The 24,155-nt window shown below is 40.8% G+C and overlaps 1 protein-coding gene across 1 annotated transcript in view; it reads left to right on the top strand.

Moving 5' to 3' along the window:
• Positions 1 to 24,155, top strand: part of LOC124605897 (arylsulfatase B-like) — a 109,558-nt gene that overhangs the window by 71,874 nt on the left and 13,529 nt on the right. Inside the window, exon 7 of the mRNA XM_047137844.1 lies at positions 13,604 to 13,739. Coding sequence (XP_046993800.1) covers positions 13,604 to 13,739 — 136 coding nt within the window. The remainder of the gene's footprint in view (positions 1 to 13,603; positions 13,740 to 24,155) is intronic.

Genomic DNA, 24,155 nt, shown 5'->3' with positions numbered 1-24,155 from the left:
GTTTCAAATATAGTCCTGGAAACATTAAACGGGAAAAACTGTCACCACTGCTATATATTGATTTAGGGGACCAAAACACTGCCATTAATAAACTCAAATATTACAGCTTTAATGGCATTCATCTTGTTTCATAGCGGAAGGATTCTATCTGTCACAGGAATAATATTAGAGCTTAGAATAGGTATATGTAATTTTTGGTGGTCTTTTTTGTGTTCAGATCTACAGAGTCTACATATTTTCTGAAAGAAAATATTGTCCATTGTAGACTGTAAAATTATTCGTTTATTTATGGCACTAATGGCCAGTTATTACCGTGAAGTCATTGTGAAACACATAGGAAGTGTTACTATACATTACACAGTGTCAGATACGACATCCCAATCAGTTCATCAGCCAGTATCAACTACATGTTAACATGACATGCCTAGTATCACATATGAACAGAGAGGCTATAAAACACACAGAGCAAAAGAATTAAGGGATCACTTTTTGAAACCGCGTCATTTTGCCCACGGCGTCACAGAAGTTTAAAATTTGGCTAATAGGTGCCTGCTACCTTACTCTGTAGTGGTGCAAAAGCGTGGCGCCCTGTGTCGTCACCATGGGGCGCCGTGACGTTTCAAACAGCAAGGTGTCGACATATCTGAAAAGAAGACCAGAGCTCAGAAGTTCATGTGAGGTGTAAGGCTGGCCCCGCACTTGTTCTTGATAGCCTGTTTGAGTTGCAGCAAAATTCTGCAATACTGCTCAGCATTAATTGTTGCACCATTTCGAAAAGTTGAGGTCCTTCGTCGAAAAAGAGACCCAACATCTGTCTTACGCTCTCCAGCCAAGAGCAGGCTTTTTTTGTTCAAGGGAAGCTTGGATGCCGCCACTCTATACTTATTCGATTGGGGGCAGGGTCGATGGGGTGTCAGTATGTTTCATCATGTACCTCTGTCTCCACAGATGGGTCAGACAAACTCTTAACCTCCCCGCCCTTTGATTCTCTGACAGATGCTTGGGCACTAAGTTTGCACAAACCTTGCCATAAGGAAGCTTCTCATGGACTACATGATCAACAGACCCTTTGCTTATCGATAGTTCGACAGCAATGTCCGTGGTGATACTACGATCGACCGTGTGAGTTCCTCCACAGCCGAAATTAAGACACTGTTGGCGATAATGTGTGCTTGCCCAGTTCGCAGCATTGCGTAGATGTTGCCACATCCCGCCTCACAAAGCAGACTCCACCTGATTGTTTTGCACCGTGTGAGACACTGCTCTTTTATCCTGTGGTGAATTGGTGAGGCATGCTCCCCTTCTGCGTGAAGAAATTGGATAACCGCTCTTTGCGCTGAGTGGGTGGGATCTCTCATGCAACAAAATGTCGAAACATCTTTTCAGAAATGTGTTAGTTGCTGCGAAGCCATTAACTTCACTCGTTCAACTGGAAATAACATCACACCATCACTCGGCAGACACAGTCACCCCCTGACAATACACACAACGCTGTGCCAGGAAATTTATGGTTTAAAATTGGGCATATCTTATATTAGGTTATTATTAAATCATAACAAAAGATAACTCAGGTGTCAGTCAATGGAATTACGTGTGATGAAACAAAAAGGGTGATGTGAATCAACATTTACCCACAGAATACGAAAAAAATGTATATAAGAAATAGGAATGCAGGAATTCGGCACTTACTGTATACACTAATGGAATGACACGTTGAAGTGCCGGCAGAAAAACGTTGGATTCAAGGTGTTTACTGCATTAGCAAGTATACGAAAAATCTGTTTATAAACATACACTCTATTTGGACCTGACAAAAAATGTGTGTTTTTGTTGCAGAAACATTTGGTGGTCTGGCAATGGTGCATATTGTTCCCTCACAGCTCATAAGAAAAAGACGCATTGTACTGAATAGACCAACACTGGCCCTAATAACGAAATTACCCCTCTTAGTGAAGTTATTGTGGATAACACTGTCACAAAGGACACACATGACCTTGTACTTGAACAAGAATGGGCTGTTTCTGATGTGCAAGCAAGGCATAGATATTACTTTAAACAGAGTATATGGATAAAATCTGAATATCAATGGGGTATATATATCATATATGTGTATAATGTAATTGCTAGTGATGGGTGATCACACATTGGTGGAACTCTCGAAAATAATCTGTTCAACGACATTCAATGTATCGTTAGGGCATATATACGAAAGATCTGTTTACAAAACTCCACTCCCATAGAGATCTGCTTAAATGGGATAGTTATATTGTGTCAGAATGTCGTGCATTGACGATGCATCACTGTTATTCCGTGGGTCGTAAAGAAAGAATCTCATAAACTGTCACTGTTCCATGTGAGAGAGGTAGACTTCATTTTAGATATCCTCTATAGTTCATATTTTGTAAGAGTTAAACAGACACAAATGATACGGTATGAGAAAATATCTGTTTAAATATAGCCATCCACAGGCTGTAGCTGTTTTTTGATAGAGTGATGTACAGCACATCAGGATTCTATATTGAAATAGGTGTTACCTGTACTGGTCAACTCTTAACATGGCGGCTAAGATTACAAAACGATCTTAATACTTCCTTCAAAAACTCTGACCACTATTAGAGACTCATAGTTTTAGTGACAAAACGTGGAACTGAGAGACAGTACCACCATTCGTCGATGTAGATACTCTTCCATTAGGTTAAAAACAGGATTTTATTGCCTGCAGAAAACTATTGTTAGAATTTGTGCTGGATAATTCAGTATCAGGTGATGTGATGTGGGGATAGTATGTCAGAGGCATCTCTTATACTCTGCTAACCTAGTAATCTAGCGTCAGCTCAAGATACCAATGGAAACTGTACCTTGTTTTCCATCTCACCACAGATATAATTTGTTGCCTACACCCTTATTTCAGGTGTGTAATACACAATTCTGTGTCATATGCTAATACCCCACTAACCTAGTAATGACATGATGCTGCATTATACCATGAGGAATATCACACTCCTTTGCATCACAATTACAACATCTTCACTCATACATCAGAAACCTTTAGTAGCGTAGCACTGATATATATATATATATATATATATATATATATATATATATATATATATATATATATATACTCCTGGAAATGGAAAAAAGAACACATTATCACCGGTGTGTCAGACCCACCATACTTGCTCCGGACACTGCGAGAGGGCTGTACAAGCAATGATCACACACACGGCACAGCGGACACACCAGGAACCGCGGTGTTGGCCGTCGAATGGCGCTAGCTGCGCAGCATTTGTGCACCGCCGCCGTCAGTGTCAGCCAGTTTGCCGTGGCATACGGAGCTCCATCGCAGTCTTTAACACTGGTAGCATGCCGCGACAGCATGGACGTGAACCGTATGTGCAGTTGACGGACTTTGAGCGAGGGCGTATAGTGGCCATGCGGGAGGCCGGGTGGACGTTCCGCCGAATTGCTCAACACGTGGGGCGTGAGGTCTCCACAGTACATCGATGTTGTCGCCAGTGGTCGGCGGAAGGTGCACGTGCCCGTCGACCTGGGACCGGACCGCAGCGACGCACGGATGCACGCCAAGACCGTAGGATCCTACACAGTGCCGTAGGGGACCGCACCGCCACTTCCCAGCAAATTAGGGACACTGTTGCTCCTGGGGTATCGGCGAGGATCATTCGCAACCGTCTCCATGAAGCTGGGCTACGGTCCCGCACACCGTTAGGCCGTCTTCCGCTCACGCCCCAACATCGTGCAGCCCGCCTCCAGTGGTGTCGCGACAGGCGTGAATGGAGGGACGAATGGAGACGTGTCGTCTTCAGCGATGAGAGTCGCTTCTGCCTTGGTGCCAATGATGGTCGTATGCGTGTTTGGCGCCGTGCAGGTGAGCGCCACAATCAGGACTGCATACGACCGAGGCACACAGGGCCAACACCCGGCATCATGGTGTGGGGAGCGATCTCCTACACTGGCCGTACACCACTGGTGATCGTCGAGGGGACACTGAATAGTGCACGGTACATCCAAACCGTCATCGAACCCATCGTTCTACCATTCCTAGACCGGCAATGGAACTTGCTGTTCCAACAGGACAATGCACGTCCGCATGTACCCCGTGCCACCCAACGTGCTCTAGAAGGCGTAAGTCAACTACCCTGGCCAGCAAGATCTCCGGATCTGTCCCCCATTGAGCATGTTTGTAACTGGATGAAGCGTCGTCTCACGCGATCTGCACGTCCAGCACGAACGCTGGTCCAACAGAGGCGCCAGGTGCAAATGGCATGTCAAGCCGTTCCACAGGACTACATCCAGCATCTCTACGATCGTCTCCATGGGAGAATAGCAGCCTGCATTGCTGCGAAAGGTGGATATACACTGTACTAGTGCCGACATTGTGCATGCTCTCTTGCCTGTGTCTATGTGCCTGTGGTTCTGTCAGTGTGATCATGTGATGTATCTGACCCCAGGAATGTGTCAATAAAGTTTCCCCTTCCTGGGACAATGAATTCACAGTGTTCTTATTTCAATTTCCAGGAGTGTATATATATATATATATGTATATATATGTATATAAATATATATATATATATATATATATATATATATATATATGTGTGTGTGTGTGTGTGTGTGTGTGTGTGTGTGTGTGTGATGTCAAGACGAAACTACCAATTCTCTTATATGGGAAAATACTGTGTGCAACAGGCATGTTGGAAAAAACTGGCAGAAAAATTTTTAAGCTATGTTTTAAAGGAATGTAATGGATTGTTTGCGTTTAGCACTGCAAATGACTGTTGCATATATTAAATGTTAGTAGTATATATATATATATACGTTTTATATTAAAGCAGAAAGAACGTATTTGTAGCATGAACTATGACTTGCAGAGAGGTGCTGTTGTGCTGTGTGACGTGTACACACAATAAAACCATTTATTTCTTCAAACATCTGAAGTCCCCAAGTCAAGAACTGTGTACCTAGTTCCCAATTCAGAATGTACAATTACTCCTCAAAATATTAAAACATCCTCTTTTCAAAATTAAACATTAGCATAATTTTAAAAGTCGAAATATTGGAATAGTATATTGGCCTCACAAATGCACAACTTCTATAACACAGGAGCAACAGAGTCAGGCTAGTAATGTTTAATCTAGAGCACACTCAAATTAATATCAATAAGCGATTAAACAAACTATTCACCCAAGTTCCTCAACCTACTCAAGCTACAGTTTAAAAAAAAAACAAGTGCTGGTTAAGCTCCATCTTCAACTACAACTTCAATAAGCTCCAATGTTCACACCAAAAGTTAGCCTGTGTTTAACGCAACTAAAGGTAAGTGCCACAGTTTAAGAACAAGGACTACACTGCCAAGCACTTCCGAAAGACGCTGTCTAAACAATGGTCAATACATATATCAATAGTCCACAATCGAGCACACAAATGATCATCTACTGCCAAAGAAGAGTGTGCTAAAGTATGTGCTATGTGAATGACGATATGCTCAGCTATTCAGCAAGACAATTAGCAACTCACAGAATCTGCTTTCCTCTAATTAAGAGACAAAAGCTCACACTTACACAGATATAATATTTGGAAGTGGATGGCCCTCTGTGCATAAAGCATAAATTGTATATATAACTCCCTGCAGCTAGAAGTACACTTTCTTGTAAACCGCTCCTCAGCTACAATACTCTGTGAAACAAACACGCCAACTGGTTAACAGATCAATTTCACAACAGGACAAGCAAAAGATGCTTGATGGCTACCAGTCCAGATGGTGAAATCCTATCATCAGCATATCACCACATGTGGGCTGCTCCGCATGAGCTCCATCATCAACTTTCTGAAAACATCTACCTCAGTACTTAAGCAAATTTTCACTTCAGCACTTCTACAACGTAAATCATACAGTACTTTTACCTACACTTTACAAGATAATCCACAACAATTATTTTTAGACATTTATTCAAAGATGAAAATTTGTACTTACAGGTACTGAATAAAGCAGTTAAATGTTTTTATAACAGGTTTACTCATTATAATGAAACACCAGAAAAGGACTCTATGCAGGTGAATAATTAGGAATAAAATAACAGGGTGAACCAAATTTTATGTTTAACACAATACTGAGTCAAAAAAGTTAGTTTTCACTTAATGGTCCACCCTTCTACAATTCTAGTTATACAGTTCAAAACCTGTTGGCATAGTTGTTGGGTGTGACGGATAGTTACGGCAAGTACACTACCTATGGTATGAAGTACAAGTTTATTGAAGTATGGACATATCAATTGTTTTTGTTGACATAACATAGCCCAACCACTTGTACCAGAGCTGTAATAATTCAGCACTCTTCATGTGAGGCTACTGTGAAACGCCTGCTGCATCCAGAGTTACCTCTTTCACAGCTACCTACAGACTGTGTTCTCTTGTTCACACTAGTTCTATAGTTACCGAGCGAAAAACTCAAGCCACCTTTTGTGCTTCCCACAGTCACCTCTGTACAGTAAAAAAGCACTCTATCTGTTACATAATGCCTGTCATACACATTGTCCCTTAGTGTGTACCATTTTAAACAAATGAGCACTTGCACAGAAATATAAATATGCATACACAAAAAAATTTCATTTCTTTAATCCATGACAAAATATTATTTGGTAAATCATACATTTCACATATTTCTTTACAAAAGTTACAAATATAAATTATCAAAGCTCTCTAACTTCACATATATCACACTTTCCATATAGCCTTTGCATATCATAGTTATATTATGACAAGCTTTATAAGCAAATTTTGTACAGATCAGATGATTGATTGAATAATACATAGTATGTCATATGCAACTGTCCCAGTTATGTGTCCTAACAAGTAAGGATAATTGAAATATACAAAAAAAGATGGTTTATCACTTCATCTACTTTCAACCTTTGTCATCATGAAAACATTTTCTGATTCTTATACAAATTATGCAAACATTATACACAGATATTCCATTACAAAAGTTTATCATAAAATGACACTTCACCTAGAAAACGTTTTTACATAATTCATACAAAATTTTATATGTTATTGAAAAAACTTGCTGCCTCCAATATGGTTGCTCTGGCAGTCCTTTTGATTCCACTGAACAATATTGCATGAACTTCACGTTTAGGATGCCTCTTAATAGCATTATAAGAAATCCATTTTAGACTTTACTTAATTACACTCTGTATATGTTTGTTGGCAGCCTGTTTACTTTGGCATATTTGGGCAGTGCTTTCGTGTCAAAATTGTATGTTTGCTATGCTCCTTAGGCCTCTAAGTGACACAATTGCTTAATTTATTCCATCATATATATATGATGCCATTCTTAGAATTTCAAAACGACCATAATAAACATATTTAGATTTGGATATCTGATGGTTTACCTCACTATATTTTTTGAGAGCTTTCATAAGGAATAGTTCATCAGTAGTAATTTCGTGAATTTTTATTTTTTGTTATGCATTTTTGCTCCTACTTCTGCTTTTCTTCTACATAGCTCCCATAGCAATTCCTTTTTCTCTGACCAAATCCGTCTCTTTGCTGGGTGGGTCTTGTGATATTTCCTCTATTAAATTCTTACTTTTGTAACCTAGCATAAATTCTTCAGTGGTGAAGCCAGTAGATTCATGTTGTAAGGAATTCATGATTACTTCACATTTTGGAATAAAGTTCCCCCACGTTCTATGGTATTGGTGACAATAAGTCCTACATTATCTTCCTGACTCTCGCGTATAGTGCTCCATGAGGTTATTGGATGTATGGTAAGCTGAAATGTGTATTACTTTGTTCCATAACTTCTAACCATAATTTAGTAATAAACTGTGAACCATTGTCAGATAGCACTCTGTTTGGTATTCCTATTTCATTAAAGTACCGGTACTCTATCATTTTATTGAATATTGCTTTGCCTCTAGCTTTTTCTCTGAGGCTGAAGTTAAATAAATTTCGGAAAACGTCTAAATTACTGGTATGTATGTGAAATTTACAGTAGTTATGGTAGGATCCCATACAGGTCTACAGACAGTATCTCAAAGTTATCTTCTGGTTTGAGATTCTGTATAGCTCCTCCTGCGGTATTGTTTGTCACTTTAGCACTTTCACAAACATCACAAGATTTTAATCGTTCTGTACCTTTCTTCAATGGCTTCCCCTCAGTTGCTAACTTCTCATGGCACTTTTTCGTTCCGCAATGTCCAACAGAAGGAATCAATAAGTTCTACTTAAAATTGTGATTGCCAACAAATTTGCCATTCTTCACTACTATTTCCTTTTCTAACATATAGTAAATCTTTAAAAATATGTACGATTTTGGTATCTGTGGACAGTCATCAGTGTAAAATTTCACCTTCACTGATTTCCCCACTTCGTCTTCATTTTGAAACTTTTCATACTCTTACGTATAGTAGTTAGTTTTTTTACTACCAGCTACTTCTGTCCAATATAAGAATTTAAAATGTTCCTTCATCATTTTTTATCCAGATAAGCCTACCTTTGTCTTCAAGTAGCCTCGAAAGTGCTTCTGCATCATAATTTTGGGATCCTTTTACATCAAGTACCTCATAGTCATATTGCAGCAGATGTAAAGCCGAACAAGATAACCTCTGATTCGATAGTCTTCAATCCTTCAAACATGTAAGTGATTTTTGTCTGTATGTATTACAATTCTGTGTCTCCATGAATAGTTACGACATTTTTTCAATCCCCAAATTATCGCTAACACTGCTTTTTCCGAAATAGTGTAGATTTGTTTATATTTTGTTAATGTTCTGCTTGCGAAAGCAATTGTTTTGTGAACAATTTTCCTTCCATATTCCATTCCCTGAAAGATTTCTACTCCTGCACCATATTTACTACTATGTGTACTCATATGGAAATAATGATAAATCAGCACGGCAGAAAATGTTGTTTGTAAGCAATTCCCTTTTATTCCTGCAAAACCTCTTTGGTATTTAGAGGTCCAAACAATGCAGTGTTCTTTTGTAAGAAGTTGTTTAAAGGTTGACTATTAAAAGCTTGCCCTTTTATGAATTTTTTTATAGAATCCGCATAAAACTAAAATAACTTTTAACTCTTCCCAATTATTTAGAGCGGACACCGTTTACCAGCTTTTAGTTTCTCAGGGCCCTTCTCTGATCCCTAAAAATATTTCTTTTCTCACCAGTTCACATGTCTTAAGTTTCAGAGCCCTTGCTCCTTTCTGCAATCCAATGAGTAACTGTTCCAGTAGTTCACAGTGTTATTTCCATTGTTGTGTAGCTATTAATAAATCGTCTACATTAAATGTGAGCCTACTGCTTAATTCTCTTCCCAGCACCGAATTTAACGCGCGTATGAAAACAGAAATTGATGTGTGTAAGCCAAAAGGAATTACCTTGTAGTGATAACATTTTCCAGCGAAAAAGGAAGCTGTATATTGTCTCGATCACCATCGAAAGCGTTTTGCCAATAACCGGCCGTCGTGTCCAGCTTGATAAATATTTTATATGATTAAATGCTTGCATCATTTCGTCTAATGATACAGGACGATCTATTTCTCTCTTAACTATCTTATTCAGAGATCTGGCATCAATTACCACACTTACTCCACTGTAGTTCTTACCTACAATAATCAGTGGATTATTATATTCACTGTGGGTAAACGATAAACGCTTTATGTGGCAGTATTCCCACATACTATTCGAAATTTTTCACTTTTCCAGAAGTTTCCGAAACATGCTATAATTTTTTTCTAGTATTTGTAACAACTCATTTTTCTGCATTGGGCCAAATATAGTATCTCAGTGATAATATTCCGAAATTCTTCTTACATCTAGTCTAAACTTTTGATGCTTCGTATGTGATAAACTTCAAATAATTCTGATAATCTTTAGTTATCTGTAGAAAATATATTCCCATCACCATAAACAGAAATTCCAGTTAAGTGCTTCGTCTGTTCCTTTAGAGTGTATGTGTTCCTCCCTCATTCGTAATGGTATTTCATTTGCACTGTTAATTATTACTTGTTGCTTCTACAGACAATCTATGGCCATAATTATTTTGTTGCTACGTTCTGAGATCACAATGAAATCGTATGTAAAACCACGAACTTTTATTATAAATTGTATTAATATTAATTGATTTGCTTCTACTTCTACTCGCCCCTAAAATTTTGACTCCTTGTACAGACATTACAACTGTACCTGGTTTGTCTGTTATGTAGTTGTAAAAAGACTGAGATAAACCACTAATAAGAAAGTCAGTGTCCAGTAACGGTTAAATTATCTAGCCATAAACCTCTGTTGGAATTATGGTATATTTAGTTACCTTCACCTCCGTACCTTCTTGTTCTTCCCACAGTATGTTTTGATATGCCATTGCATCTTCCCACGAAATAGTATACTTTTCTTTTCATTAAGTGTCAGGTGCTTCTTTCTTGTTTCTGATCGCAAGTTCTTTCACAATCTTCAGTTGTTTTTTGTTACTAATCGTTTCATCCAGTGGTTCCTTTTTATCTCGCTCCGTTATGTCTTCTGGATCCTGTACTGAAATTAGTCCTTCTTCACATGGCTCGTGTTCTAGTGTTTTATTTTCAACAGGATTTTGGAGAGATATTTATAATGTGTCAGTGGGGTGGCTGGCTCACCCTAATGTTTTCATAAGTGGTCAGCCAGTCACATTTCCCTGTGCTGTTCTTTTAGCTCTTTTATGTTTTGTTTTCCCTCTGTTTTAATTTCTTGATTAGCTATTTTGCCTCCTCATTGGTTTTACTTCATGTGAGAGTGTCTGAGCAAATGAGTCACTGTGGGGTCGTTTCGTGTGCATGCGTGTACGACATTTTTCGTTCTTATTCGTATGTTTTAATCGATGTCAGGGCGCTGATAACCTCGCCGTTGGGCGCCCATAAGATCCCAAACCACACACACACACACTTTTTCATTCTTCTTGGACAGCTTCTTCTTCATGTCCGAGATCTCGTTTCAGCAACTTTTCGCACAAATTATTCTCATTTTCTGGCATTATTGTTTCTATAACACAGAGGTTTTCAGTAAGATTCGTTTCTTCTGATTGTGATCACCTGGTCGAATGATATTTTCATTTTCACTTAAGTCAGTATCGTCCGTATCACTGTCGTGTTCCAACACGAAAGCCCTTTTTACTTTCTTTGAGAATTATAGGTCACTGCTCGTCTCATAGTTTATGCAGTTCTGAATTCGGTCGATAATGATGAGTTCCTGTGGCTTATCTTCATTAGCAGTCAGATTATTTTATGTAAGTCTTAGTGTGTCTTCATCCGAATTGTCTTTCTCATCTTTCCTGACATCATCAGCTTGCATTTCATATGCTCTTTAATCTTTGTGGATTTCTCTCAGTGTCACAAATTCATTTTCGTATAACTCAAGCGTGTGAATGACAGATTTTTCGCAGTTTCGTTGTCACGGAATGGCTTTTCAGCAACATGTAAATTCTTATCTCCCATTCTGCGTCCACTCATGACCAATTAATTTACGCTAACGTCAGCTACACGCGTCCTTTGCGCGTTGCTTTCGGATTCATTTACATTGGCAACCTGTGAACTCTGCGCGGCTCCGTTAAATAAATCTTTCTCATCGACTTCGTTGTTATTTCCAGCCACATTTTCGGTCGTAGGAATGGTATTTTCCTTTTTATTTGCTGCAAGTTTTCTGGCCATTGCCTCTGAACTTGTTATAGCGAGCGAATAGCCCTGTACTCGTTTTCGTACAGCATCAGCCGATTGCGGTGCCAGTTCAGTGACCGGCTCTCTGAGGTTATTCCCAGTTTGCACTGCAACAGAAGTTACTATTTTTCTACGGCTGTTCGCCGTAGCTGCTGCTCAGTTCACTAAACGAGCCTGTTCCTAGCCGACAGTGATTCACCCTATTTACCATCTGTCGCGGCGGGCCTGCTGCCCAGGGTCCCATCCTTACAGTATAGCGGAGTTTCAGTGCTTCTCTGTCTGTGTTCAGAATTCTTCCTGCGTTTGGACCTACCGTCCGACCCTTAATATTCATGGTTATTAGTTTTCCTCCTCTCTGCTGGAATTATTTCGCGGCCTGTTACCTCTTCCGCGATTGTTAGAGGAATATCATCCTCTACCTCCTCCTCTCGGAACTGGCCGAGTACAGTCAATACTACCTCATATGGTAGCTAGTACCGAAAATGGTATTTATGGCTTAAGAATTTCTTAAAACTGATGCAATGAAGGTTTCAATGATGGCGTGATTAGCAGAAATAAAATGACAGATAATTTAGGCAACTGGCAGGGAGTAACCTGATAATAGCGTTGACTGTGGTGCATTGCTTCAAATAGCCTTAGTAGGAAGATCTGCGAAATTCGTCGTTAAGGAATTCAGAAAGAGGAAGAGTTTCTGAAAGAAAAAGTGTCCAGGTGACAGAGGATAGCTTAGTGAGCTAGAATATACAACTAAAATGTAATGAAAGAGCCATATATTATGAAAATTTTACATTGAACTTCGTTTGTTGCAATATTTCAGAAACTACATTCTCAGCACATAAGCATATGAATGTTCACAATGATCTCTTCTATATTCCCTAAATTTCTTTTAAATGATGCCATCAGTCTTGTGAGTGGTTTGACGTGGCGCGCTACGAACTGCTTTCCTGTGCCAACCCTCCCCTCTCAGAGTGGCACTTGCAACCTCCATCCTCCGTTATTTGCTGGACGTATTCCAATCTTTGTGTTATGCCTAATAGGTCTTAAAATTGTTGATGTGACTAAACGACTAGATACCGTATATCATTGCTGGTTATTTCCCCACACACACTTCACACTGCAAGATGTGGTTGAAATGGCTCTGCGAACTATGGGACTTAACATCTGTCATAAGTCCCCTAGAACTTAGAACCACTTAAACCTAACCAACCTAAAACATCACACACATCCATGCCGGAGGCAGGACTTGAACCGTCGACGGTAGCAGTCGCGCGGTTCCAGACTGAGGCGAATAGAAACGCTCGGCCACCGCGGCCGGCCCTTACAAGACGTGAAGCATAACATTTTTCTATGGCTGTGGAGAGAGCCGGCAAAAGTTTGTGTGGTGTTAGACGAATGATGTCCCAGATAATGGAACCTTAAATTAAACGTGCTTCCAAACTTCACCTCATAGAGAAATTGTCGTGAAGTTTGAAGTATCACAGATAAATAAGTACTTTTCCTCACACTGCTTGAACTAAAGCCATTCATGTTTGGTGTAAAACCAGATGTACTAAATGTTTCGATCAAAGGTCGTGTATTTTAAAAACATTACATGAAAATTGCTCCCTGTTCAAGTATTGGTCCCCCTTAACAATACGCCCATCGTTAGACTGTGCAAGTCCTCCCTTGGACTCATAGTCGTCGCTGAGGTGCTTCACTCACTAGTGCTATTTTTCCCTAGTTTTACTTTCCAATTCTGGTTTTTGCATTTTGTTATCAACTGACTGCTAACTTTAAACATCACATACATTGTGTTACTGAGTTATTTATAGAAGCTCGCCTGTTTTATATTTGTTATCATAGAGTTTTACCACTCGCTGATGTGTACACCGTTATAAAGGTGTGTATTGCTTTCAGCTAAAACAGACCCTATGGGAGGGAGGAGTTCGTGGTGCCACTATGGTGTGGAGTCCCCTATTCAGCAGCGCTCCCAGGGTGTCCAACCAGATGATGCATATCGTTGACTGGTTACCCACGTTGTATTCAGCTGCTGGTGAGTGAAAATACAAACTCTTTTTGTAGATGACGATTGATTTATGATTCTCAGTCACTATTCAAGATTTACCAATTTTATTCACCATCATTAACTGATTTCGTGTACACCGACGTTTATTGACGTGACGAGGGCATTAACAGACATTGAACGCGGAATGGTAGTTAGAATTTGACGCATGGGACATCCCATTCCGGAAATCGTTGTGGACTTCAGTAGTCCGACATCCATAACGTCATGAGTGTGCCGAGAATACCGCACTTCAGACGTCACCTCTCACGCAGTGGCCGATTGGCTTCACTTAATGATTGGGAGTAGCGGCGTTTGCGTAGAGATGTCACTGATAACAGACAAGCAGCACTGCACGAATTAACAGCCGAAACCAATGTGCGACGTACTACTAACGTATCCTTTAGAACAATACGGCGAAATTTTGGGGTTAATGGGCTGTGGCAGCAGACAACCGACGCGAGAGCCTTTGCTTGGAGCACAACGTCGCCTTTAGTGCCTCTCCTGCGCTTGTGATCATAATGGTTGGACTCCAGACGACTGGAGTACCGCAGCCTGGTCAAATGAGTCCAGATTTCAGTTGGCAAGAGCTGATGCTACGGTTCGACTTTGGCGCGGACTCCAGGAACCAATGGATCCAATTTGTCAACAAGGCACTGCGCAAGCTGGTGGTGGCACAATAATAGTGAGGGCCGTATTTGCATGGCATGGATTGGATCCTCTGGTCCAACTGAACCAGTCATTAGCTGGAAGTGGTTATCTGCCGCTAGTTGGAGACGATTTGTAGCTATAGAAGCATGGAATTTTTATGGATACCAATGCGGCATACGACTTGGTGAGAATTTCCCGCGATTAGTTTGAAAAACATTCTGGGAATTCAAGCAAATAATTTGTCCACACGGATCGCCCGACATGAATTCAATCAAAAATTTATGGAACATGATGGAGAGTTCAGATCGTGCACAAAATCCTGCAGCGGCAACACTTTTGCAGCTATGGACGGCTGTAGGGGCAGCATGGCTCTTTGTTCATTATTTCCGCAACTACTTCCAACGATTTGTTGAGTGAATGGCATGTCAAGCTGCTGCACTACGCCAGGGAAAAGGAGTCTTACAAAATTTTAGGAGGTATCCCATGACTTTCGTCACCACAGTTTACGTTTGAATCATCAACGGTCATTACTTGTACATTTAGTTTAACGTCAAATAATGTACATAAAGATTCTGATGCTGCGTTCATTCTCTCTGTCACTACTTCTTCTCCCTTAATGTTGCTTTTTAATACTTACCGTAACTGATAATGGACGCACTTCGTACGACTGATGGACAATTAAATTGCACTGCATCAAGTTTGATATAGTGGGGAGTTGAGCACGGAAGCTAAAATGGCTACCTGAATTACCGACATTTGCTCTTTTAGTCAAAGACTGACGCTGCAAAAGCACGCAGTATGATCCCCATGACAGTTTTCATACATGCTGTTGCTACTTGCATATCTTAAGTTAGTATATACTGGGTGTACCAAACTGTTACCGTCGACTTTAAACATCATCCCCTTCTTTTTCATTTCTTGAATGAAGATTACAGCCTATTCCCGTCTTTACTGAGGCCGCCTCTTCTTTTGTCATCCTATACTTCGCTTTCCTATCGCTTATGACTGATTACTTGTTTCAGTAATGTGTTCCCCCTTTGTATTGATATGCTGCTTCAATCTATACATATGTGTCTAATTTATTCGTTTATACAGTATATATTAAGTCCTTCTCTTATAATATTGTTTTGCAATGATCTGTAAGGGTACGTCCTTTAATTGTCCTCCAAAATTTAATTTCAGCCAACTGTAATTTTATTTCCCTTTCTTATCTGAGACTGAAGGTTCGTTTCCATATCTTAGATTAGTTGTATCCATTACGTTGTAAAATTTTAGCTTTCTATTCCTCCTTGTCATGTCTGTCAGTGGTGTGTGTATTGTGCCACGTATCACTTTATAGTTATTAAATTTATTAGTTCTCATATTCATAGTAAATATCTTGGAATCGTTGTCTCCACTAAATGGGCTCCATAGACAATCACTCACAACATTGAAAATCATAGTATCTTCTATCAAATAGGTAAACGCATAAAATGGAACAAGAAAGTACTATTAAATGTGAAACATTCCTCTATGTTACACATTAACATACACATTTTGACATATGATTTTGAAACATGAACCATAATAAGTAAAGATATCAGTAGAATATACGCGGTCGACTATGCTCGTAGCACGGTCGACAATGCAAGGAGGGATAGAATCAGGAATGAGGAAATCCTAAAACAGGTTGAAGTTGAAAGACTACAAGACAAAATGAGCTTGTAGTAGTTGAGATACTGTGGACTTTTGTGACCTGTGGGTGGTAACAGGCTACCAAGATTAGTTTACTAACTAAGAAATAGATGAAGAGAAAGACCGAGACTCAGGCAGAGGGGTAGGGTGAAATCTGACGTCGAGCAGAAAGGGCATACCTGGGACAGCATCCAAGAGGGAGAGAAGTTTTACAGTAACTGGAGGAAATACTTTGATTGTCGGCTCATCGACCAACGTTGGATGATGATGATTAGTGACTGAGATGAGGTTTTTCATATGCTACAGTAACGACGGTCATGGTTTACTGACATTTATCATCATAAGTGACTGGTATGTAGTTTCGATGTAGTAACCATCTAAAAATGTAAATGCAAAGAACAACAAGTATCTGTAAAATGTATAAACAGGTACTTACTTCACTTTATTTCTAGATCAGAAGAATATTATCATTTATAATCGAAACAAGTCATCGGTAATTTATGTCATGCAGGTGATATCTTAAAAGTAATATTTTCTAGACATATATACCGTTCTCGTATTACTCGTCATATAGTATCGTTCATTATCATTATTGTGCTTAGAACTAGCTAAAATTAACAGAAAAGTACTGAATTTTAGTTGGGCTTCAGAGTTGTTAGCAAATTTACCCATTCTGATGTAGGTTTTGAATTATTTTCGTAATCGAACAAGAGCGTGCTGTAATGCTTGCGCCGGCCGGAGTGACCGAGTGGTTCTAGGCGCTACAGTCTGGAACCGCGCGACCACTACTGTCGCAGGTTCGAATCCTGCCTCGGGCATGGATGTGTTTGATGTCCTTAGGTTAGTTAGTTTTAAGTAGTTCTAAGTTCTAGGGGACTGATAACCTCTGAAGTTAAGTCCCATAGTGCTCAACGCCATTTGAACCACTTTTGTGATGCTTGCTAATAATGTGCTGGAGTAACACGACCCCAACTCTCTTCTGATTTTTGCCAAGCGGTACACCATGTTGCACAGTGTATGACGAATATGATAAGAAAAGCAAAAAAATGGTTCAAATGGCTCTGAGCACTTTGGGACTCAACATCTATGGTCATCAGTCCCCTGGAAATTAGAACTACTTAAACCTAACTAACCTAAAGACATCACACAACACCCAGTCATCACGAGGCAGAGAAAATCCCTGACCCCGCCGGGAATCGAACCCGGGAACCCGGGCGTGGGAAGCGAGAACGCTACCGCACGACCACGAGCTGCAGACTAGGAAAAGCAGTTTAAAAATATACTGACGAGCAAATGGGTACGAAAATGTATTTTCGTGGACAGTGGCGTGGAGAATGGTATGGGACATTTCTTATTAAGGAAGCATCCCTTTTCTAGTCGTAAGTTACAAGTAAGAATGATCTACGTTATAGATCCACAAGAAACAATTGACTGAGACAAGAGAACGGAACGAAGGTAGACTAGTAATGTTTTCTGCTAAACGGACTGTATTTACGTCTGCCCAGTGGCGCGCCTCAGGTGAGTGACGATGGAGAAGCAGTAAGCTGTTTGCCAGTCTACTATCTCCTTACTGGACCGAGCCTGCTAAACTATTTTACGAAATTACATGATCAAACAATACTGCTGCCCATAAATTACTTAAAAATCACAATTTAGTGTGGAACAGTCTGCCCTTTTCAATAATTCAGCTTCAGTAACTTCTGCAGATACCTTTGACCTTCAAGCCTGTATTCTTTCATGCTTTCTGCGTGCGCTTAATTGATTGTGCAAGGTTTTTGACTAATGTAGGTACAATCGAAACGGGCGAGTAGAGATCAATGAAACAAGTAAAGAGTCCTAATAAAAACTGGTCTGGAAACCAACGGTTTCTTCGGCACGATGTGTTATGACATGATGAACATACAATAGAGTTCCAGAATGACCGAACTGCAGACACGTTCTTGAACACAAAAACGTGGAACCGTTCTGTGGAGGCACGCTTCAACACGTCTCCTCGCTGATGCCTGTACACTTACAAAAGTCCTGGGTACGTTCGTAATGCACTGACGAACATCAACAATGAGTTTCTGGAGATCACTGATACAGTTGCAGTACACCAAAGTTTTCAGATCACAAAAAATTAATGGTTCAAGTTAGGGAACCTGGAAGTCCATGTTACTGGCGAGCCACTACCGGTACACGCGTTGTCCAGTATTCGCGGTACATATTCCTAAAAAACCATGTGAAAGTGTGTCGTTGCACCCTGATGTATGCACCACACATACATCTTTTTATCGTCAGGCACATCATCCGAATAGTCGATAAGAATGTGTAACAGGAAATAAAGTTAAACGAGATCAATAAGTTAGACCGGTAGGAAATGTGCTCCAGTCACTCGATCACCACTGACACCTGCGCAAAGGTTAATGGGAAATATCCGTTGATGAGCCGTCTGAATCGTAGCATTTGAGTTCTCATAAGCATAAACCTGTGTCCAGTGGCTCTGAGCACTATGGGACTCAACTGCTGAGGTCATTAGTCCCCTAGAACTTAGAACTAGTTAAACCTAACTAACCTAAGGACATCACAAACATCCATGCCCGAGGCAGGATTCGAACCTGCGACCGTAGCGGTCTTGCGGTTCCAGACTGCAGCGCCTTTAACCGCACGGCCACTTCGGCCGGCCTGTGTCCAGTGAATGTGCGTATTACCGTCTCGGGTAAGGCAAGCTTTATCCGTTAATTACTTGTGAATCAGGATTTGTGACTCGTTGCCGCATTGTGTAAGGATCCGTTGGTAGAAGGCAGTCAGGCATGGAAATTCAGATGTGGTCAGGGCTTGCACGCTTTGTACCTGAAATAGGTACGACGGTCTGTGGTACAATGTTCACCAAATGTTGGAGAGCACAAAGCCTTCTACTGCAGCAATCCATCTGGTATTTGTTTCTGGCAGCCATTCATTGTTTGTAACACACGCTATTCCATTCTGGGTATTGACGCTGTTCCCGGTATTTCACCAAGATTCATGATTGGTTTAAATGATACCAGATTGGCGCAGGCGCTGATTGGGCCAAGTGAATCTTGTGGTGTCTTCTCTGAGGATATGCTTCATGATCCGATTGTGCTGCTTCCCGTGGATTGCCAAAACGTACCAGTACATTGATACATCGCAGTCTATTGCGAGATGGGGATTTGCGTGTAATAAGCATAATTGCAATTGCAAATGTTACTCTCTGACGTTCATATCAATCTCTTAATAAGATACTTAATGATTGTGGTGGTGGTGGTTAGTGTTTAACGTCCCGTCGACAACGAGGTCATTAGAGACGGAGCGCAAGTTCGGGTTAGGGAAGGATTGGGAAGGAAATCGGCCGTGCCCTTTCAAAGGAACCATCTCGACATTCGCCTGAATCAATTTAGGGAAATCACGGAAAACCTAAATCAGGATGGCCGGAGACGGGATTGAACCGTCGTCCTCCCGAATTCGAGTCCAGTGTGCTAACCACTGCGCCACCTCGCTCGGTACTTAATGATTGTAATGAAAAATATCACTGACTGCTATGAGTAACCCATTTACTCCTATATTACTTCCTCTTCGTACTACTGCAAATTATGCAAGTAATTTTATCTATAGCTCAGTTAAGTGCAAGGCGAGACAACCCCCATGAAATAGCTAGTAACACAACGGTATGACCTCTTCCCCCTTCCCCCACCCCTCAACCCCCGCTCCCATAGGTGCTGCGGGATGCCTTTTCAGACGTCAGTGCATGCCTCAGCAACCGCTAGAAGCACATATTGGCGCGGACCCCACTATTGTCAGGGGTGGCGACAGCCATGCGGCAGCCTACCGTTTTCTCATAACGATATTTCTCTGTGCCTGACATGCGTCCAGACTTGCTTTCACAGAAACAGTTAACATGGCGTGAGGCGCACATGCTCCCAGGAAAGTGCCGCGGATTTTACAAGCAGAGGCATCCCCTCACAACAAACTACAAAGTATTTTAGTTTTGCGCTGAAAACTCGCCTTCCAAGAACAGTATGCGAGTGACAGTCAGTGATAGACGAATACCTTAGCACTCCATGAAACGCCGTTGTTCTACTTGTGAAAGAAAATACTTTTCTGTTTGTGACATACTCGCGCAACTCTAAGTCACCACTTTAAGCCAGGTGGATGACTGTAACCTAAAAGTTGTAAGAGGCGTTCTCATTAGCTAATCCAGAAAAACAGCAGAGTAGGGAACGTGGAGGTGCCCATTTTCAAGAAGTGCATACGTGGATGTGACCGCATTGCCTAAAACATCAAACTCACTGAAGAGTGAAGAGATACTCAGATTCGTTCAAGATCTGCAAAGCTTAGGTACGTAACGACTCGTTAATGTTGCAAAGTTTTTTACATAGAGACATGATTGTTGACTTTCCAACAAATATATCATGAGCTGGCATATTAAAGGGCTGTTTTCATTGATGCACAAGTACTGTATGCACTTGAAAAGGTCAGGAATAACTCAGAGATAACTCCTGTCGTCGACAAAAGCGAGAGGACACTTCTGGGTGAAGGACTAAAGAGAACATTTGTCTTCAAGGCACGAGAGGGGGCACTTGTCATACTGTTGAGGCATGGTAGATAGGAGGCGTAGGTTCTAGAGACGGACGAAAACCTTCACCTAGAGACTTCAGCAGGTGTGACGCAGTCTCTGGCAGATAATGACGCCCAATTCCCTTCACACATCTCAGAACTAAATGTGGGGAGAGACCGCAGTACAGGCGGGCAGGGTACGACGATTCACTTATACAGGGTGTTACAAAAAGGTACGGCCAAACTTTCAGGAAACATTCCTCACACACAAAGAAAGAAATTATGTTATGTGGACATTTGTCCGGAAACGCTTAATTTCCATGTTAGAGTTCATTTTAGTTTCGTTCTTCCACTACGCTCAATGGAACACGTTATCATGATTTCATACGGGATACTCTACCTGTGCTGCTAGAACATGTGCCTTTACAAATACGACACAACATGTGGTTCATGCACGATGGAGCTCCTGCACAGTCGAAGTGTTCGTACGCTTCTCAACAACAGATTCGGTGACCGATGGATTGGTAGAGGCGGACCAATTCCATGGCCTCCACGCTCTCCTGACTTCCTCTTGACTTTCATTTATGGGGACATTTTAACGCAGCCCCGGTACCAAATGTAGAGACACTTCGTGCTCATATTGTGGACGGCTGTGATACAATACGCCATTCTCCAGGGCTGCATCAGCGCATCAGGGATTCCATGCGATGGAGGGTGGATGCATGTATCCTCGCTAACGGAGGACATTTTGAACGTTTCCTGTAACAAAGTGTTTGAAGTCACGCTGGTAAGTTCTGTTGCTGTCTGTTTCCATTCCATGATTAATGCGATTTGAAGAGAATTAATAAAATGAGCTGTAAAATGGAAAGTAACCGTTTCCGGACACATGTCCACATAACAAATTTTTTTTTGTGTGAGGAATGTTTCCTGAAAGTTTAGCCGTACCTTTTTGTAACACCCTGTATACATCGGCATGCAGTTAGGTGGGGCCACATCGTGGGATACAATTGTTACGCGAGCATCTGCAGGTTCATTACGAATGGACCCGAAACCTTAGTTGAATGTGTGGTTCTTTCATTGCGCTGGTGGATGCGGGCAGCCTCTGCTCTACCACCAGGGTTTTACCTTTCCACAGATCATTTAATTCTTGTGCTGTACACCTACGTCGTCCAACCATTGGTAAGGGTTACATTTGCCCTGTTCCGTGTTAATTATTCTTTCTTTTCTTATTCTCTGCATTGCATGACAGAACTGATTCTGTAATACTTTTGTCATTCATATATGTCGGCAAAGAACTCTGTAATAGTGAATATCGATCGTTGTTTCATTTTATAGTCAGTTGAAAACCCGTCTGTCGTTTGTGAGATACAGAACTCACATTCGATCCTTGCTAGGTCGACCCCTGTACTGTCTGTTATTCGCTGTGTGATTCCAGTTTCATTAAATGCATGTGAACCCATGGGGAGCAATCTGACTACTACCAAGCGCAACCAATACTGATCATTCTAACGTTCGTAGGGACTCAGCCAAACATTCGAAACATGAAGTGGACAACTTTAAAATCGGTGTGGAGGAATAGTAACCATTCAAACTGCTTCCAGGAATTGACAAAACATGGGCATGGTTGCCTTTCACTATTAACTAAATTTTTCAAACAAATTAATACGTTACGCGGCTCCGTGCGACCGCTCCATGCTGGACACCAACAACAACTCTAGATTCACACATCAAGACGGCGCGTGACTACCAGTGCTGGGTCACAGTTGCCATCATACAACAAGCCAATATTCTCTCAGAGGGAAAGCGCCGGCCGCTGGTGGCCGAGCGGTTCTGGCGCTACAGTCTGGAACCGCGCGACCGCTACGGTCGCAGGTTCGAATCCTGCCTCGGGCATGGATGTGTGTGTTGTCCTTAGGTTTGTTAGGTTTAAGTAGTTCTAAGTTCTAGGGGACTTATGACCTCAGCAGTTGAGCCCCATAGTGCTCAGAGCCATTTGAACCATTTGAAGAGGGAAAGCGCCCTCAGCTTCTAAAGTTCCAGAAGTCAGCGATAAGGAGTACGGAATCTATACGTTACATCAAAAATAGCCGTACTTCCTTCTGTATTTATTAATGTTAACACTATGAATGTATGCATATTTGTAAACTGACTCGTTCCAGAACGTCTCGATAAAAATCATTCTGCAAATAATCTATGATAACATGTGAATAACTAACTAACAACAAAAGGAAGAACTACTGAATGGGCTACATGAGGAAAGAAGTCTATGAAAGACCCAATAAGTAGAAGAAACAGGTTAGCTGGATAAATTTGCAGCAAGCTGGAATTTTAGGATGAACGTAATGTAATAGCGAAGAAAGAAGGAAAGTCAAATACTACAGTATACCAAACGGATTACACAGAATTTTAAGTGAACTAGTTTAGTACAGAAGAAGTCATTAACACAGGGCAGGTAAAGATGGAAGTAACCATGAAAATAGACAACAGACACTTAAAAACAAAACAAAAACCTTTGATATCTCCCGACCTTATACTTTACTTACTCATTTTCTCTTGGAATTCCTTTATTTCATTGATCCTCTTCCAGTAATTTAATTTGGTTTACATCTGCGGCTGTGTTACATTTAATTCTGCCATATATCATTCCCTTCCACCCATCTAATTCATTTGTTTCTTTTCTACGTGTTCTCTCTGACTCTTTATTTTCACTTGTTTTTTTCTAATGATCCTTTGGTTCTCTCTGTCCGTACTATTCCCCGTTTAGTCCCATTTGGTTGTCCTGATTACTACTTTTTTAAAAAAAATCCTTTTACATGCACACATTTATTCCCTTTCTTTTTAAAAAGCCTTCAGTTGTTTATATTTATCACAATCGAAATAATGTTACAAAAACTTCCTCGACTTGTCATGGTGACACATTCTATGAAAATTGCATTCATTGAGAGTGTTTTATTTTTATACATATTTCGGCATAGTTTTCTGACTGTCCCTATCTTACTGCCACATTCTTCGTTTCCTGGTGGATCTTTAGGTGGTATCCTTTCTGCAACGTACTTAGGGGGCTCCCCTCTGTTGTTATAAGTTTAGTTTCAGTGATTTGTTAATGGTGTAACGTGTTTTGTATTTTAATATCAAATTAGCGAGCTCACCGTATCAACGATCTGACACATAATACTTTTTATACAGCCGCTAATTTTTATCGTGGGCTCATGCAGTTTATTGTCAATCTACTTTACGTGGTTGCTGTTTAACCAGACTGTACGTTCAGTATTTGGCGACCGACTACACAGGACTGAATGTTGATATTCTGAGGATGCGAGAGACCCATCCCCCCCTCCATCCCCTCCCCCCCACCCGCCAAGTCGTACCGAACAGCTTCTGGATTATGTTGTTCCCGGTGTTCACTTTTGCTGTGGAGTTTTCTAGATGCATTTTAAAAGATAGTGTTTGGACCACTGTTATCGCTAAGCAGTTTGGAAAAGTATTATAGTGAATTAAGTAATTGCTGAAGTATACTTGGGGTTTTAG

This window comes from Schistocerca americana, chromosome 3, assembly GCF_021461395.2.
Source record: "Schistocerca americana isolate TAMUIC-IGC-003095 chromosome 3, iqSchAmer2.1, whole genome shotgun sequence".
Lineage (NCBI taxonomy): Eukaryota > Metazoa > Arthropoda > Insecta > Orthoptera > Acrididae > Schistocerca > Schistocerca americana.
Note: the sequence above shows the minus strand (reverse complement) of the source record. Positions and strands in the feature narration are given on the sequence as shown.